This window comes from Nerophis ophidion, linkage group LG08 (genome assembly GCF_033978795.1).
Source record: "Nerophis ophidion isolate RoL-2023_Sa linkage group LG08, RoL_Noph_v1.0, whole genome shotgun sequence".
Taxonomy (NCBI): domain Eukaryota; kingdom Metazoa; phylum Chordata; class Actinopteri; order Syngnathiformes; family Syngnathidae; genus Nerophis; species Nerophis ophidion.
Genome location: NC_084618.1, coordinates 4,305,703 through 4,325,758, shown reverse-complemented (window position 1 = coordinate 4,325,758; position 20,056 = coordinate 4,305,703). Strand labels below are relative to the sequence as shown.

The following is a 20,056-nucleotide window of genomic DNA, read 5'->3' as shown; positions in this document are numbered from 1 at the left end:
TTATTGTCACTATATGTACAATTATTGTCACTATATGCACAATTATTGTCACTATATGTACAATTATTGTCACCATATGTACAATTATTGTAACTATGGACAATTATTGTCACTATATGCACAATTATTGTCACTATATGTACAATTAGTGTAACTATGGACAATTATTGTCACTATATGCACAATTATTGTCACTATATGTACAATTATTGTCACTATATGCACAATTATTGTCACTATATGTACAATTAGTGTCACTATATGTACAATTATTGTCACTATATGTACAATTAGTGTAACTATGGACAATTACTGTCACTATATGAACAATTATTGTCACTATATGCACAATTATTGTCACTATATGCACAATTGTCACTGTATGTACAATTATTGTCACTATATGTACTATTAGTGTCACTATATGCACAATTATTGTCACTATATGTACAATTAGTGTCACTATATGTACAATTATTGTCACTGTATGCACAATTAGTGTCACTATATGCACAATTATTGTCACTATATGTACAATTATTGTCACTATATGTACAATTATTGTCACTATATGTACAATTATTGTCACCATATGTACAATTAGTGTAACTATGTACAATTATTGTCACTATATGTACAATTATTGTCACTGTATGTACAATTATTGTCACTGAAGTACAATTATTGTCACTATGCACAATTATTGTCACTATATGCACAATTATTGTCACTATATGTACAATTAGTGTCACTATATGCACAATTATTGTCACTATGTGTACAATTATTGTCACTGTATGTACAATTATTGTCACTGAAGTACAATTATTGTCACTATGCACAATTATTGTCACTATATGTACAATTATTGTCACTATATGTACAATTAGTGTCACTATATGCACAATTATTGTCATTATACGTACACACCATTAAGTTCAAGTTAAAGTCCCATCGATAGTCACAAACACACACACACACACACACACACACACACACACACACACACACACACACACACACACACACACGCACACACACACACCGGGTATGGCTAAGTTTGTCCTGTACGCGGATCTGATCGTACGTTTGACACCCATGTTATATATAGAGGAACTTGGGGGAGGCGTGGTGAATTTGGGAGAGTGACCGTGCCAGCAACCCGAGGGTTCCTGGTTCGATCCCCACCTTCTACCAACCTAGTCACGTCCGTTGTGTCCTTGAGCAAGGCACTTCACTCCTTGCTCCTGATGGGTCGTGGTTGGCGCCTTGCATGGCAGCTCCCACCATCAGTGTGTGAATGTGTGTGTGAATGTGTGTGTGAATGTGTAAGTAGTGTCAAAGCGCTTGGAGTACTTTGAAGGTCAAAAAGCACTATACAAGTACAACCCACTTAGCATTTATAACATGTTTCAGTGATTATTTTTGACTTTTATATACACAACACATTAGTTTGAATTGTTTCTTAGATTACTTGGACTTTTAATGTATAGATTGCTTGATATGTGGTTACTTTGATTTTTATGTATAGTTCAACTTGTTTTGAGGGTTATTTAGATTTTATATACCAACTTGTTTCTAAGAATACTTTGATTTGATACAGTTTATAGATCAGGGGTCACCAACGCGGCGCCCGTAAGGACCAGATGAGTCGCCCGCTGGCCTGTTCTAAAAATAGCTCAAATAGCAGCACTTACCAGTGAGCTGCCTCAATTTTATTTAAATTGTATTTATTTACTAGCAAGCTGGTCTCACTTTGCTCGACATTTTTAATTCTAAGAGAGACAAAACTCAAATAGAATTTGAAAATCCAGGAAAATATTTTAAAGACTTGGTCTTCACTTGTTTAAATAAATTCATTTATTTTTTTTACTTTGCTTCTTATAGCTTTCAGAAAGACATTTTTAGAGAAAAAATACAACCTTAAAAATGATTGTAGGATTTTTAAACGCATACATTTTTACCTTTTAAATTCCTTCCTCTTCTTTCCTGACAATTTAAATCAATATTCAAGTATTATTTTTTTTATATTATTGTAAAGAATAATAAATACATTTTAATTAAATTCTTCATTTTAGCTTCTGTTTTTTCGACGAAGAATATTTGTGAAACATTTCTTCAAACTTATTATGATTAAAATTCCAAAAAATTATTCTGGCAATTCTAGAAAATCTGTACAATCAAATTTAAATCTTATTTCAAAGTCTTTTGAATTTCTTTTAAAATTTTTGTTCTGGAAAATCTAGAAGAAATAATGATTCGTCTTTGTTAGAAATATAGCTTGGTCCAATTTGTTATATATTCTAACAAAGTGCAGATTGGATTTTAACCTACTTAAAAAATGTCATCAAAATTCTAAAATTGATCTTAATCAGGAAAAATGACTAATGATGTTCCATAAATTATAATTTTTAAATTTTTTCAAAAAGATTCAAATTAGCTAGTTTTTCTTCAATTTTTTCAGTTGAATTTTGAATTTTAAAGAGTCGAAATTGAAGTTAAAATAAGTTTCAAAATTTTATTTTATTTTTTTTCCTGTTTTCTCCTCTTTTAAAATGTTCAATTAAGTGTTTTTTCATCATTTATTCTCCACAAAAAACCTTCCGTAAAAGGAAAAAAAATGTACGACGAATGACAGTCAGAAATACCCATTTTTTTATATATATAGATTTATTCATTAAAGGTAAATTGAGCAAATTGGCTATTTCTGGCAATTTATTGAAGTGTGTATCAAACTGGTAGCCCTTGGCATTAATCAGTACCCAAGAAGTAGCTCTTGCTTTCAAAAAGGTTGCTGACCCCCGATATAGATTAACATGATTCTTAAGATCATTTGTATTATATTGTCAAACCTGCTTCTATGATTATTTTTATGTTTTTTTTCAAGGCAAAACCACAAGTTGGACTTCCCTATATTTTGGGGCCCCCGGAAACCACATCCCCACAGTTCAGTTTAAAGGTTTTATGGCGGAAATGTTGCCTATTATGACAGAAATGTTTCATAATGTAATCCTGACGTGGTAATAATGGCTTTGCAGTAAATTACTGAAGGAATGATCCAAGTCTAAAGGACCAGACCAAGTGACAGTGGGTGGCGTGGCTCAGATGGAAGAGCGGCCAGCCAGAAACTTGAGGGGTGGACGCCGGCGCCAGAAGTGGGTAGTAACGCGCTACATTTACTCCGTTACATCTACTTGAGTAACTTTTGGGATAAATTGTACTTCTAAGAATAGTTTTTATGCAACGTACTTTTACTTTTACTTGAGTATATTTATAGAGAAGAAACGCTACTTTTACTCCGCTCCATTTATCTACATTAAGCTCGCTACTCGCTACTTTTTTTTTTTATCGATCTATTAATGTTTGTTTTGGTTTTACAAAGTAGGATCTATGCATGCCTGCGTTTCACCAATCAAATGCAGTCACTGGTGACGTTGGACCAATCAAACAGAGCCAGGCGGTCACATGACCGTCACACGTAATACCCGACTTAAACATGTTGAAAAACTTATTTGGGTGTTAAAACATTTAGCGGTCAATTGTAGGGAATATGTACTGTACTGTGCAAAATACTAATACATGTTTTAATCAATCAATCAAAAGTGTAAAGGAAAAAAGACACTTTTTATTTCAACCGTACTTCCCGTCAAAAGCCTAAAGACTGATCGCACAGTTCCTGTCTTCACAATAAAAGCGCCGCTCCATCGCGCCTGCGTTAACAAAATAAGAGTCTCCGAAAGCCGGCGCAATCAAGCTAGCAAACTACGGAGTTTTACGCCAACATATTTCTTGTAAAGTGCATAAAAACCAATATGGAAGCTGGACAAATAAGATGCCAAAAACCAACGGCTTTCATGTGGTATTAGACAGAAAAGAGGAACTTTTTTTCTCTTCCAATTGAAAACGTGGAGGTCTGATTCCAATCAATGCAAGTCATCAGAATCAGGTAATACACCAACTTATATTCTTGTCTTCATGAAAGATAGGAATCTATATGTTAAACATGCATGCATATTCTTTAAAACACCTTCAACATGTGAACAAAAACGGCAAAATTAATAAATATAAATTATATACTGTATATATAAATGTATATATATATATGAGTGATTTGTGTGTGTATGTATGATACGTGTGTATATGTATATATGAGGTAGATCACCTCGACTTGGTCATTTACTAAGTAATTGATAAACGTTGAAAAACTTATTGGGGTGTTACCATTTAGTGGTCAATTGTAGGGAATATGTACTGTACTGTGCAATCTACTAATACATGTTTTAATCAATCAATCAAATCAATGAATGCCTACTGAGGCTATGGTGCTGTTAAGTTATTGTGGCTCAATGTGCAATTTTTTCATTGTATTTTAATGTATTATTATTTAATATATATTATTGTTTTAGTTACTTAAGAGATATTCCTGGCTCTGAATTTGCTCATTGCTATTTTTATGTTTTTGTGCATTACTTGTTGCCGTAATCATTAAACAAACAGGTTACTCATCAGTTACTCAGTACTTGAGTAGTTTTTTCACAACATACTTTTTACTTTTACTCAAGTAAATATTTCGGTGACTACTCCTTACTTTTACTTGAGTAATACATCTCTAAAGTAACTGTACTCTTACTTGAGTACAATTTCTGGCTACTCTACCCACCTCTGGCCGGCGCATAGGGGCCGCCAAGTTTGTGGGGGCCAACAAACGTGGCTTCACAACACCAGCGAAGTGAATGAATAATACAACTATTATCACTACATTATTTTGTGTAAAATAATCAAACAAACGAATCCTCATCAGTGGCTTCTTTATGACAATTAAATACTATTTATTTTTTCACTATTTCAGGTCCCTAAGAAGTTTAATCTTCATTTATTGTCAAGGTCAGTCAATCAATGTTTTCTTATATAGCCCTAAATCACGAGTGTCTCAAAGGGCTGCACAAACCACAACTCAGATCCCGCATCAGGGCAAGGAAAAACTCAACCCGATGGGACCCAAAAAAAAAAAAAAAAAAAACTTGACACACATTTGCATGGCATGACTACGTCCACGTGTGCGTGTGTGCGAGTACTCACACATATTCCGTGTCGGAGGAAATGTTCCTGGGAATGACGCTGGCTCCCACGGACAAGCGGTAAAACGTGCAGACGGCTCGCTTCGAGGAACTTGCAGGCGTCCAGTCTTTGTTGTTCGCCACCGCCGCTGCAATGACTGTCATCATCGTTAGCATCGTCATCGATATTATCCGCAACATCATGGGGGGTCCACGTCTTCTCACTCCAATGTGGCCTGAGCATGACACACCAGCTCACTAGCGACTTCAGTGAAAGTTTGTTGTGTGTGTGTGTGTGTGTGTGAGAGAGGTTTAGGGGGCGTGTGTGTGTGTGTGTGGGGGGGGACTGTAGGAGTACTCTGCTACTTTGCGTGTGTGTGTGTGTGTGTGTAAGTACAACAAAGCTATAACCGAGTTCTTTGGTTTTCACTGGACAACAACAACATGCATACAGTGGGGCAATAAAGTATTTAGTCAGCCAGCGATTGTGCAAGTTCTCCCACTTAAAATGATGACAGAGGTCTGTAATTTTCATCATAGGTACACTTCAACTGTGAGAGACAGAATGTGGAAAAAAAATCCAGGAATTCACATTGTAGGAATTTTAAATAATTTATTTGTAAATTATGGTGGAAAATAATCATTCAAAGCTCTCACTGATGGAAGGAGGTTTTGGCTCAAAATCTCACGATACATGGCCCCATTCATTCTTTCCTTAACACGGATCAATCGTTAGCAGAAAAACAGCCCCAAAGCATGATGTTTCCACCACCATGCTTCACAGTAGGTATGGTGTTCTTGGGATGCAACTCAGATAATGGCTTTTTTGCCGATATTCCGATATGGTCCAACTCTTAATTACCGATACCGATATAGTAGTGCAGGGGTGTCCAAAGTGCAGCCCGGGGGCCATTTGCGGCCCGCAGCTAATCATTTACCGCAAAGCCACACATTCTGCAAAAATGATAGTATTGCAAAAATAAAAAAATAAACATTTAAAAAAGTGGAATGAGGTGAAATCTGATGAGAAAACGTGGCAATGTTGACACAAAGCTGCCATGCAGGCAGTTTTTTTTTTCCTTTTGTCTTTATTTTCTTTTTTTTTCCATTGCTCAAAAAAAAAGGACAAAAAAAATCTATGTTATAATGAATTATTACTTAAAAATTATCACTTTAAAATGTTTTATGTGGAAAAAATATTGCAAATGTTGTCTGGTTGCCATATAAAAACAAAGCTTTGACAAAAGAGCATAAAACAAACAAAATAATAGTTCAAACTTAAAATCGACATATATATCGGAAGTTGATCTTGAAATTTAAGTGTTAAAAGTAAAAAAATAATAATAAAAATGCATCACTTTATGAGTGGGGAACCTTTCGGATCTCAAATATATTTAGTAGGATTTTATTTAACTTTTCACTGTGATTACTCTAAAGTATTAAATAATTAAAATCAATGGTGTCCTGCATTATTTATCTTTGAGGGCTTTAATTGCTAAATAAAGGAACTCTCCTGAAGAAATCAATAAAGTACTATCTATCTATCTATCTATCTATCTATCTATCTATCTATCTACAGTGGGGCAATACAGTATTTAGTCAGCCAGCGATTGTGCAAGTTCTCCCACTTCAAATGATGACAGAGGTCTGTAATTTTCATCATAGGTACACCTCAACTGTGAGAGACAGAATGTGGAAAAAAAATCCAGGAATTCACATTGTAGGAATTTTAAAGAATTTATTTGTAATTTATGCTGGAACCATTCAAAGCTCTCACTGATGGAAGGAGGTTTTGGCTCAAAATCTCACGATACATGGCCCCATTCATTCTTTCCTTAACACGGATCAATCGTCCTGTCCTCTTGGCAGAAAAACAGCCCCAAAGCATGATGTTTCCACCCCCATGCTTCACAGTAGGTATGGTGTTCTTGGGATGCAACTCAGTATTCTTTTTCCTCCAAACACGACGAGTTGAGTTTATAGCAAAAAGTTCTATTTTGGTTTCATCTGACCACATGACATTCTCCCAATCCTCTGCTGTATCATCCATGTATCCATTTTGGTATCAACTCAACTGGTCGTGTTTGGAGGAAGAAGAATACTGAGTTGCATCCCAAGAACACCATACCTACTGTGAAGCATGGGGGTGGAAACATCATGCTTTGGGGCTGTTTTTCTGCTTGATTGATCCGTGTTAAGGAAAGAATGAATGGGGCCATGTATCGTGACATTTTGAGCCAAAACCTTTGAATGGTTGACCAAATACTTATTTTTCACCATAATTTACAACTAAATTCTTTAAAATTCCTACAATGTGAATTCCTGGATTTTTTTTTCTGATCTTAAATATCTAAAAAAAAAGGATTTGGGAAGGTCAGGCGGGCCAGATTGAAAAGCTGAACGGGCCTTAAATTTACCCAAGTCTGTTCCACTTAGCGCCATCCTGCTTTTTGTTTGGTTATCCAAACGAGATGGAAAAACAAACCCCAATTCCATATGAGTTGGGAAATGGTGTTAGATGTAAATATAAACAGAATACAATGATTTGCAAATCCTTTTCAACCCATATTCAGTTGAATATGCTACAAAGACAACATATTTGACTTTTATTCATAGCTGTATGTAGAAGTGTCTGCTTGTATCTGCTGCTTTAATGTCTTTAATGTCCTTTGTGTTCTTTGATGTTTGATGTTTCCCTCTTACACACATGGAAGAGGGGTGTGTACTATGGCTATGAGTTGTTCTTTTCCCTTGGCCTCAGTCTGCACCCCCACTCCAGGGCCTAGGCTAAGACCGATTTTTTATTTTTATTTTTCAATTTTATTTTAATCTTCTATCCCCCCCCTGTGTTTACCTGTATGTCATCTTTTTTGTAAGGTGTGCTGGAAGCCGGCAGACCCGTCAGCGATCCTGTTCTGTCTCCCTGTAATGTTTGTCTGATCTTGAATGGGATTGTGCTGAAAATTGTAATTTTCCTGAAGGAACTCTCCTGACGGAATAAATAAAGTACTATCTAATCCATCTATTTGATGTTCAAACTGATACACTTTTTTTGTGTGTGCAAATAATCATTAACTTTAGAATTTGATGCCAGCAACACGTGACAAAGAAGTTGGGAAAGGTGGCAATAAATACTGATAAAGTTGAGGAATGCTCATCAAACACTTATTTGGAACATCCCACAGGTGTGCAGGCTGATTGGGAACAGGTGGGTGCCATGATTGGGTATAAAAACAGCTTCCCAAAAAAATGCTCAGTCTTCCACAAGAAAGGATGGGGCGAGGTACACCCCTTTGTCCACAACTGCGTGAGCAAATAGTCAAACAGTTTAAGAACAACGTTTCTCAAAGTGCAATTGCAAGAAATTTAGGGATTTCAACATCTACGCTCCATAATATCATCAAAAGGTTCAGAGAATCTGGAGAAATCACTCCACGTAAGCGGCATGGCCGGAAACCAAACTTTGATCCCTCAGATGGCACTGTATCAAAAACCGACATCAATCTCTAAAGGATATCACCACATGGGCTCAGGAACACTTCAGAACACCACTGTCACTAAATACAGTTGGTCGCTACATCTGTAAGTGCAAATTAAAGCCCTACTATGCAAAGCGAAAGCCATTTATCAACAACATCCAGAAATACCGCCGGCTTCTCTGGGCTCGAAATCATCTAAGATGGACTGATGCAAAGTGGAAAAGTGTTCTGGGGTCTGACGAGTCCACATTTCAAATAGTTTTTGGAAATATTCGACATTGTGTCATCCGGACCAAAGGGGAAGCGAACCATCCAGACTGTTATCGACGCAAAGTTCAAAAGCCAGCATGTGTGATGGTATGGGGGTGCATTAGTGCCCAAGGCATGGGTAACTTACACATCTGTGAAGGCACCATTAATGCTGAAAGGTACATACAGGTTTTGGAACAACATATGCTGCCATTTAAGTGCCGTCTTTTTCATGGGTGCCCCTGCTTATTTCAGCAAGACAATGCCAAGCCACATTCAGCATGTGTTACAACAGCGTGGCTTCGTAAAAAATGAGTGCGGGTACTTTCCTGGCCCGCCTGCAGTCCAAACCTGTCTCCCATGGAAAATGTGTGGCGTATTATGAAGCGTAAAATACGACAACAAGACCCCGGACTGTTGAAGGACTGAAGCTCTACATAAAACAAGAATGGGAAAGAATTCCACTTTCAAAGCTTCAACAATTAGTTTCCTCAGTTCCCAAAGGTTTATTGAGTGTTGTTAAAAGAAAAGGTGATGTAACACAGTGGTGAACATGCCCTTTCCCAACTACTTTGGCACGTGTTGCAGCCATGAAATTCCAAGTTAATTATTATTTGCAAGAAAAAAATAAAATAAAGTTTATGAGTTTCAACATCAAATATCTTGTCTTTGTATAGAGTGGGCCAAAATTAAAAACCGAACAAAGCCGCGGGCCAAGGTTGAACAAATTAACCTTTTAATAGGGACCCAAACAAGTTTTGCATTGAATATTGAACAAGCAAGGCTTATATAACTTTATAGTGACATGCAAAATCGAGTTTCAAATAATAATAATAATTAAAAAATATCAATGGCATATCAAATAAAATCTTAATAAAAATTGAATGCCTCTTTTCGGGGGTGGGGTTGAGGTGGGCGGGGTTTGGTGATAGCGGGGGGTGTATATTGTAGCGTCCCGGAAGAGTTAGTGCTGCAAGGTGTTCTGGGTATTTGTTCTGTTGCGTTACGGTGCGGATGTTGTCCCGAAATGTGTTTGTCATTCTTGTTTGGTGTGGGTTCACAGTGTGGCGCATATTTGTAACAGTGTTAAAGTTGTTTACACGGCCACCCTCAGTGTGACCTGTATGGCTGTTGACCAAGTATGCCTTGCATTCACTTCTGGGTATTTGTTCTGTTGTGTTACGGTGCGGATGTTCTCCCGAAATGTGTCATTCTTGTTTATTGTGGGTTCACAGTGTGGCGCATATTTGTTAACAGTGTTAAAGTTATTTATACGGCCACCCTCAGTGGGACCTGTATGGCTGTTGACCAAGTATGCTTTGCATTCACTTGTGTGTGTGTATAAACCGCATATATTATGTGACTGGGCCAGCACGCTGTTTGTATAGAGGAAAAGTGGACGTGGAGACAGTGCCTTTAAAGCCCACCCCAAATATTGTTGTCTGGGATGAAATTCGGGACGGGCACTGAACTTCGGGAGTCTCCCGGGAAAATCGAGAGGGTTGGCAAGTAAGAGTGTTAGCGGTGAATGTGGTGTTATAATACCAGCGGGCCAGCTCTGATGTTAATTTGATATTGCCTCAAGGGCCAAGTGAAATTACACGGCGGGCCAAATTTGGCCGGCGGGCCAGAGTTTGAAACCCATGTTGTAGCATATTCAACTGAATATGGGTTAAAAATGATTTGCAAATCATTGTATTCTGTTTATATTTACATCTAACACAATTTCCCAACTCAAATGGAAACGGGGTTTGTAGTTCCGAAGTCCGAAGACAGACGACAATTAACCGGCGTGTTTAGCTCGGTTGGTAGAGTGGCCGTGCCAGCAACTTGAGGGTTGCAGGTTCGATTCCCGCTTCCACCATCCTAGTCACTGCTGTTGTGTCCTTGGGCAAGACACTTTACCCACCTGCTCCCAGTGCCACCCACACTGCTTTAAATGTAACTTAGATATTGGGTTTCACTATGTAAAGCGCTTTGAGTCACTAGAGAAAAAGCGCTATATAAATATAATTCACTTCACTTCACAAGTCTCCTGCCTTGTTTCTGCAGGATTGCCATCCATCCATCATCTTCCGCTTACCCGAGGTCGGGTCGCGGGGGCAGCAGCCTAAGAAGGGAAGCCCAGACTTCCCTCTCCCCAGCCACTTCGTCTAGCTCTTCCCGGGGGATCCCGAGGCGTTCCCAGGCCAGCCGGGAGACATAGTCTTCCCAACGTGTCCTGGGTCTTGCCGACTGGACGTGCCCTAAACACTTCCCTAGGGAGGCGTTCGGGTGGCATCCTGACCAGATGCCCGAACCACCTCATCTGGCTCCTCTCCATGTGGAGGAGCAGCGGCTTTACTTTGAGTTCCTCCCGGATGGCAGAGCTTCTCACCCTATCTCTAAGGGAGAGGCCCACTCATTTTGTACCCGTAATCTTGTCCTTTCGGTCATGACCCAAAGCTCATGACCATAGGTGAGGATGGGAACGTAGATCGACCGGTAAATTGAGAGCTTTGCCTTCCGGCTCAGCTCCTTCTTCACCACAACGGATCGATACAACGTTCGCATTACTGAAGACGCCGCACCGATCCGCCTGTTGACCTCACGATCCACTCTTCCCTCACTCGTGAACAAGACTCCTAGGTACTTGAACTCCTCCACTTGGGGCAGGGTCTCCTCCCCAACCCGGAGATGGCACTCCAACCTTTTCCGGGCGAGAACCATGGACTCGGACTTGGAGGTGCTGATTCTCATTCCGGTCGCTTCACACTCGGCTGCGAACCGATCCAGTGAGAGCTGAAGATCCCGGTCAGATGAAGCCATCAGGACCACATCATCTGCAAAAAGCAGAGACCTAATCCTGCGGTCACCAAACCGGATCCACTCAACGCCTAGAAATTCTGTCCATAAAAGTTCTGAACAGAATGGGTGACAAAGGACAGCCTTGGCGGAGTCCAACCCTCACTGGAAATGTGTCCGACTTAATGCCGGCAGGATTGCGACTGACAAAATATTCCGTTCTACCAGCCCACGCGCGTATGTAACAATCTTTGAAACAAATCCTTATGCATCTTCATCTCCTTGTTTTATTTTTATTTTTTTGCAGAGGAGAGGAAATAAGCTCTCTGTGATTAGGAGAAAAACACAGCCTTGAGACGCACACAAAAGGCAGCAAAGAATGGTCGCCTGATAGAGGCGCTGCTCCTGATAGAGGGACATTTCACAAAGGAGGGTGTGTGTGTGTGTGTGTGTGTGTGTGTGTGTGTGTGTGTGTGAAGACTAGACAAGCTCACTGATTGCAACGTCACACACTCTTGTGCACCTGTGTCGAGCAGGAGGTACACATACTTAGCATTTAAGTCTCATCTTAAAACTCATCTGTATACTCTAGCCTTTAAATAGACCTCCTTTTTAGACCAGTTGATCTGCCGCTTCTTTTCTTTCTCCTATGTCCCCCCCTCCCTTGTGGAGGGGGTCCGGTCCGATGACCATGGATGAAGTACTGACTGTCCAGAGTCGAGACCCAGGATGGACCGCTCGTCGGGACCCAGGATGGACCGCTCGCCTGTATCGGTTGGGGACATCTCTACGCTGCTGATCCGCTTGAGATGGTTTCCTGTGGACGGGACTCTCACTGCTGTCTTGGAGCCACTATGGATTGAACTTTCACAGTATCATGTTAGACCCGCTCGACATCCATTGCTTTCGGTCCCCTAGAGGGGGGGGGGTTGCCCACATCTGAGGTCCTCTCCAAGGTTTCTCATAGTCAGCATTGTCACTGGCGTCCCACTGGATGTGAATTCTCCCTGCCCACTGGGTGTGAGTTTTCCTTGCCCTTTTGTGGGTTCTTCCGGGGATGTTGTAGTCGTAATGATTTGTGCAGTCCTTTGAGACATTTGTGATTTGGGGCTATATAAATAAACATTGATTGATTGATTGATACTTAACCACATCATTTTAGCATTTTATACCTTCCACGATACATAAGTCTATTGTTCATCGCCGGAATTCCTTATGATTAGTCGGCTGGTGACATAAAAACTACATGGTAGTTTCGGGCCCCGACCACTAAGAGGGGCCACATGATCAAGACCTGGCATTTTTTAATGATTGTATTGTTTTCCGGTTAAAGATGAACCGCAGTATTTTTGAAATTTTGCCCATCATTCACAATCTCTATGTCTTTCTTTTTTCTCTCCATCCATCCACTTTCTACCGCTTTTCCCTTTTGGGGTTGTAATATAAGAGGTGGCTAGCAACGCAGGTTATGGGAGTAAACCAAAAAACACCCAGAACGCGCCAACAATACTCAATTTTCATCAACCAGGTATTAGCTATATTCTTACTATAAGCGCTAATGCCGAGGAACTACTTTTAGCAGTGATGTGTTCACAGTGAGGTAACTCGCCGCCGTCAGTGTGTGAATGGGTGAATGTGGAAATAGTGTCAAAGCGCTTTGAGTTCCTTCAAGATAGAAAAGCGCTATACCATGAATTGATTAACGTGGACCCCCGACTTAAACAAGTTGAAAAACTTAATCGGGTGTTACCATTTAGTGGTCAATTGTACGGAATATGTGCAAAAAGTCTCAATCAATACAAGTATAACCATTTACGTTGCTATATTGACATACTGAGCCGGTGAGCTGCTGCATCGCCTCTGAGCTGGTAAAAGGGAATCCTAGAATATAAATTATATGTATAAATATCAGTATATATTACTTCATATACTGTATATAAATATTTCATATATCTTATATTTTATATTGCTACTATGGTACATTTTTAGTCTCGTAGACAGTGACAGGTGAGCGGATGGCCCAGGTGGGCCCTGTTTTTTAATCACCTGTCGCCTTTATTAGCAGCAGCTGGGCTGAGACACGCAGTAGGACTTGTGGAAATAGTGTTAAAGCGCTTTGAGTTCCTTTAAGGTAGAAAAGCACTATACCAAGAATTGATTAACATGGATCCCGACTTAAAAACAAGTTGAAAAAACTTATTAGGGTGTTACTATTTAGTGGTCAATTGTACGGAATATGTACTGTACTGTGCAATCTACTAATAAAAGTCTCAATCAATACAAGTATAACCATTTACCATTTATGCTGCTATATTGACATAAGGAGCCGGTGAGCTGCTGCATCGCCTCTGAGCTGGTAAAAGGGAATCCTAGATTATAAATTATATATATAAATATCAGTATATATTACTGCATATACTGTATATAAATATTTCATATATCTTATATTTTATATTGCTACTATGGTACATTTTTAGTCTATGTGGAGCGTGGCGTGCCAGGACCGGCCTCGAACACAGTGACAGGTGAGCGGATGGCCCAGGTGGGCCCTGTTATTTAATCACCTGTCGCCTTTATTAGCAGCAGCTGGACTGAGACACGCAGTTGGACTTGTGGAAATAGTGTTAAAGCGCTTTGAGTTCCTTCAAGGTAGAAAAGCGCTATGCCATGAATTGATTAACGTGGACCCTGACTTAAAAACAAGTTGAAAAACTTATTCGGGTGTTACAATTTAGTGGTCAATTGTACGGAATATGTGCTGTGCTGTACTGTGCAATCTACTAATAAAAGTCTCAATCAATACAAGTATAACCATTTACGTTGCTATATTGACATACTGAGCCGGTGAGCTGCTGCATCGCCTCTGAGCTGGTAAACGTGAATCCTAGATTATAATTTATATATATAAATATTAGTATATAGTACTGCATATACTGTATATAAATATTTCATATATCTTATATTTTATACTGCTACTATGGTACATTTTTAGTCTATGTGGAGCAGGGCATGCCAGGACCGGCCTCGAACACAGCGACAGGTGAGTGCATGGCCCAGGTGGGCCCTGTTATCTAATCACATGTCGCCTTTATTAGCAGCAGCCGGTTTGAGACACGCAGTTGGACTTGTGGAAATAGTGTCAAAGCGCTTTTAGTTCCTTTAAGGTAGAAAAGCACTATACCAAGAATTGATTAACATGGATCCCGACTTAAAAACAAGTTGAAAAACTTATTAGGGTGTTACTATTTAGTGGTCAATTGTACGGAATATGTACTGTACTGTGCAATCTACTAATAAAAGTCTCAATCAATACAAGTATAACCATTTACGCTGCTATATTGACATACGGAGCCGGTGAGCTGCTGCATCGCCTCTGAGCTGGTAAACGTGAATCTTAGATTATAAATTATATATATAAATATTAGTATATATTACTGCATATACTGTACATAAATATTTCATATATCTTATATTGCTACTATGGTACATTTTTAGTCTATGTGGAGCGGGACGTGCCAGTACCGGCCTCGAACACAGCGACAGGTGAGTGGATGGCCCAGGTGGGCCCTGTTATCTAAGCACCTGTCGCCTTTATTTGCAGCAGCCGGGCTGAGACACGCAGTTGGACTTGTGGAAATAGTGTCAAAGCGTTTTGAGTTCCTTCAAGGTAGAAAAGCGCTATACCATGAATTGATTAACGTGGACCCCGACTTAAAAACAAGTTGAAAAACTTATTCGGGTGTTACAATTTAGTGGTCAGTTGTACGGAATATGTGCTGTACTGTGCAATCTACTAATAAAAGTCTCAATCAATACAAGTATAACCATTTACCATTTATGCTGCTATATTGACATACGGAGCCGGTGAGCTGCTGCATCGCCTCTGAGCTGGTAAACGTGAATCCTAGATTATAAATTATATATATAAATATTAGTATATATTACTGCATATACTATACATAAATATTTCATATATCTTATATTTTATATTGCTACTCTGGTACATTTTTAGTCTATGTGGAGCGGGACGTGCCAGGACCGGCCTCGAACACAGCGACAGGTGAGTTAATGGCCCAGGTGGGCCATGTTATCTAATCACGTCGCCTTTATTAGCAGCAGCCGGGCTGAGACACGCAGTTGGACTTGTGGAAATAGTGTCAAAGCGCTTTTAGTTCCTTTAAGGTAGAAAAGCACTATACCAAGAATTGATTAACATGGATCCCGACTTAAAAACAAGTTGAAAAACTTATTAGGGTGTTACAATTTAGTGATCAATTGTACGGAATATGTACTGTACTGTGCAATCTACTAATAAAAGTCTCAATCAATACAAGTATAACCATTTACCATTTATGTTGCTATATTGACATACTGAGCCGGTGAGCTGCTGCATCGCCTCTGAGCTGGTAAAAGGGAATCCTAGATTATAAATTATATATATATAAATATGAGTATATAGTACTGCATATACTGATTATGAATATTACATATATCTTATATTTTATATTGCTACTATGGTAAATTTTTAGTCTTTGTGGCATGCCAGGACAGGCCTCGAAGACAGCGACAGGTGAGTGGATGGCCCAGGTGGGCCCCCTGTCGCCTTTATTAGCACCAGCTGGATTGAGACATGCAGTTGGACTTGGAGTGGGAGCCAGAGAGAGAGAGACACAGACGCAGAGAAGATATTTTGCTGGGAAGCAAACCATTTGCACTATTTATGAAAATAAAACAGTGTTATACCCTGAATTCCGGGCTCTCCTTGTGGTGTGTGGTGGTCTGAAGAACCCACTAGAAGGCAACCTTTACAGTCTACTTTATAGGGTTTGTTTTCGCCCTCTCCTTTCCATCATTTGTAAGGGAGCTACTGTGTGGAACAATTCCCTTTGTGGATCATCAAAGTTTGTCTAAGTCGATTTCTAAGCCTAGCTTCTCGCATGCATAAACCGGGAAGGTGGTGAACTATGACATCTAACACAGATGAAGGGAAAGACAAACAACAAAGGGGGCTTGTTTTTTTCTTACCTGCGTGTGAATTACGATGAATTTTTTCATTGAAAGAGTAAAATATGCACATCCCATCAGTCGGCATCCTTGTGGGAGCAGACATTGTACAGTAAGTGATTGTTTTATTATGTTCGTAGTTTGCATTTCTTGGTTAGCACTAACAAATAATACCACTCACCTTCTAAAACTTGTAGTTGATCCTCTGTATATTCAGGCTCAAAAATATGAAGTTCTTGATCGTCGTTTGTTCCAAAATAACCTTTGTCGTCTCTCATGAAGTCTGTCATGATTAGTAGTAGTTGTTGAAGGAATTGATGAATGTTGAGATCTGTCGCCTTATGGGCAGCACGGTGGAACAGGGGTTAGTGCGTCTAACTCACAATACGAAGGTCCTGGGTTCGAGCCTGCGCACGGGATCTTTCTGTGTGGAGTTTGCATGTTCTCCCCGTGACTGCGTGGGTTCCCTCCGGTTACTCCGGCTTCTTCCCGCCTCCAAAGACATGCACCTGGGGATAGGCCCTTCCCACCTCCAAAGACATGCACCTGGGGATAGGCCCCTCCCACCTCCAAAGACATGCACCTAGGGATAGGTTGATTGGCAACACTAAATTGACCCTAGTGTGTGAATGTTGTCTGTCTATCTGTGTTGGCCCTGCGATGAGGTGGCGACTTGTCCAGGGTGTACCCCGCCTTGCGCCTGAATGCAGCTGAGATAGGCTCCAGCAACCCCGAACACGACAAGCGGTAGAAATGGATGGATGCCTAAAATGTGATATGTGATAATATAAAATATAAATATAATTAAAGCTGCAAGCAGCGTTGGTCGGGCCCGCCTTTGGCTGCTGCCCCCGCGACCCAAACCCGCATAAGCGGTAGAAGATGCATGGATAGTAGCTACTATTATTATATGGTATTGTGTGTAGAATTTTGAGGACAAAAAAGAACTAATTCCATTTCACATTGTCATTGTCTACTGTTAGTCTTAAGTGTCCCAATACTTTTGCCGAGTGTTAGTCCTAAGTGTCCCAATACTTTTGTCCAGGGGTATTAAGTGTCCCAATACTTTTACCTAGTGTTAGTCCTAAGCGTCCCAATACTTTTGTCCAGGGGTAGTTCTAAGTGTTCTTTGAAGGGTCATAAAATCAAAACCGGAGCAGTAATCAAAACTCTTTCTATAACTTTTAATCAGAAGGGTTCAAACTCTCTCCTGTGCGAGTTTGAAGCCGAAACGACAAACGCGCTCAGAGGAGATAATGTTTGAAGAAAGGTGACGGGTTTTGTACAAAACTTTTGTTTTGAAGGGGTAATTTCTAACTTCCTGTTAATTTTTGCTGCAGGATGTAAATTATTGAAATGTAGGTCTAGGTGAGACCTACATAGAAGTTTTTGTTTCATGTCTCTCTGACATTCCTACTGGAAGTTACAAGCAGTTCTGTCTGTGTTTTCTTCCTAGGAGCAGTTTTGTCTTGTGTTTTACTCAAAAATTGCGTTAGAGCGCGATTTTGAGTTTTTTTTTTTTTTTTTTTTTTTTAACTAGATTGCAATTTTCGCCAGTCCTGATGTGTGTGTCAAGTTTGGTGAGTTTTGAAGTATTTTAAGGGGGTCAAATTACAGCGCAAAGAGGCAGAAATTGCATTTTTTAGGCACATTTTGACTTGAAGGGGTTTTTGCCAAATTTTTGTCGATTTTTGCCCTAGAAGGTACCATTATGAAATCTAGGTCTAAGTCAGCCCTACATAGAGGTTTTCGTTTCATTTCCCTACGACATTCCTAACGGAAGTTACAAGCAATCTGTTTTTTTTTTTTTTCCTAGGGGGTGCTAGAGAGCAATTTTGATTTTTGGGGTTTGGTTGTTAAATAAGTTGGGAAGGTTTGCCAGACCGATGTAAGTGTCAAATTTGGTGAGTTTTGAAGGTGCGAAGGTGCGGAATAATAATAAAGAAAGAATAAAACGCACGAAAAACAATGAGTCCTTTGGCAATGGGGGCCCTAAAAATGTGTGACTTACAGCATGGACATAAAACATTGATGGAGTGAGGAATATAGAGCGACTTACTAAGTCATTTTCAAGACCAAAATGGACAACTATTACTAACGTATTGAATTTTAGACGATTTCTCTTCTTAGTTATTATATCACGGCGGAAATCTTTCTTTTTGCCGACGACGACAACTTACAAATGGCCGACGACGGAAGTGCGGCGATTCTGTATGCAGCCACATCTCGTTGACAGATGCTCTTCCTTATGAACAGTTTTGTTGGACACAGTCAGGTGACCTGAAACAGCTCATGTGTTGTCTTTTTAGTGTTTTCCTGCCTTCTCCTTTGTGTCTGCACCTGTGCTTTTAGTCATTCGTCCTCGGCGAGGGGGCGGACCTTGAGGCCCCACCGGCTCGCAATTAGCACGCCGGTATTTAAGCTCGTCACTGTCAGCTTGGCCTCGCCGGTTATTGTCTTCGGAACTTGTGTCGTGCATGCACCTGCTTCACCAGACCTGGTGTGTTTTCGCTACTTTGTCCTGAATTCCCTAACCTCTTGTGTGTTTATCTCCTAGTCCCCCTGAGGTACAGTAAAAGGATTACTTTTGCCCTGCTCAGTGTGCCCTGGCCCTTACTTCTGCCAACCTCTGAGGAACCTATTTTGTCCAGATTTCATGGTGTGCGTTTCTGCCCCATCCATCCATCCATTTTCTTGCCCTTATTCCCTTTTGGGGTTGTGGGGGGCGCTGGTGCCTAACTCAGCTACAATTGGGCGGAAGGCAGGTTACACCCTGGACAAGTCGCCACCTCATCGCAGGGCCAACACAGATAGACAGACAAAATTCACACTCACAATCACACACTAGGGCCAATTTTAGTGTTGCCAATCAACCTATCCCCAGGTGCATGTCTTTGGAGGTGGGAGGAAGCCGGAGTACTCGGAGGGAACTCACGCAGTCACGGGGAGGACATGCAAACTCCGCACAGAAAGATCCCGAGCCCAGGATTGAACCTAGGGCTACTCAGGACCTTCGTATTGCGAGGCAGACACACTATAGCATGAATTGGACCCCGACTTAAACAAGTTGAAAAACTTATTGGGGTGTTACCATTTAGTGGTCAATTGTACGGAATATGTACTGAACTGAGAAATCTACTAATTAAAGTTTCAATCAATCAATCAACCCCTCTTCCACTGTGCTGCCCCCTTAGTTGTACCTTTATGTCTAGTTATTTTTTTTCATTTTTGATTGGCACCTGGCCACACCTGCTGCCAATCAGCCCGCTCCTATTTCACCTGCTTTGTTCCTCCAGTCAATGCTGGATTATTGTCACGTATTGAATGTCGCTTCTGTATTGTATGGCTGCTCCTGTCGTGTTGTTGCAGCGTAGCGGCAAGCTATAATTCGTTAGATGTTTATAGCTTACTGTTTTTTGTTCCCTGCTTCCTATTTTGTCTTTGTACAACACGTCACGACTTCTGTTCCCTGTTCTGTTAATG

General features: G+C 40.2%; 1 protein-coding gene across 1 annotated transcript in view; it reads right to left on the bottom strand.

Annotated features, from left to right (window-relative positions):
- Positions 1 to 5,377, bottom strand: part of LOC133557218 (lutropin-choriogonadotropic hormone receptor-like) — a 42,612-nt gene extending 37,235 nt beyond the window's left edge. The window contains exon 1 of the mRNA XM_061907518.1: positions 5,080 to 5,377. Coding sequence (XP_061763502.1) covers positions 5,080 to 5,261 — 182 coding nt within the window. The 5' untranslated portion in view covers positions 5,262 to 5,377. The remainder of the gene's footprint in view (positions 1 to 5,079) is intronic.
- Between the last annotated feature and the right edge of the window lie 14,679 nt (positions 5,378 to 20,056).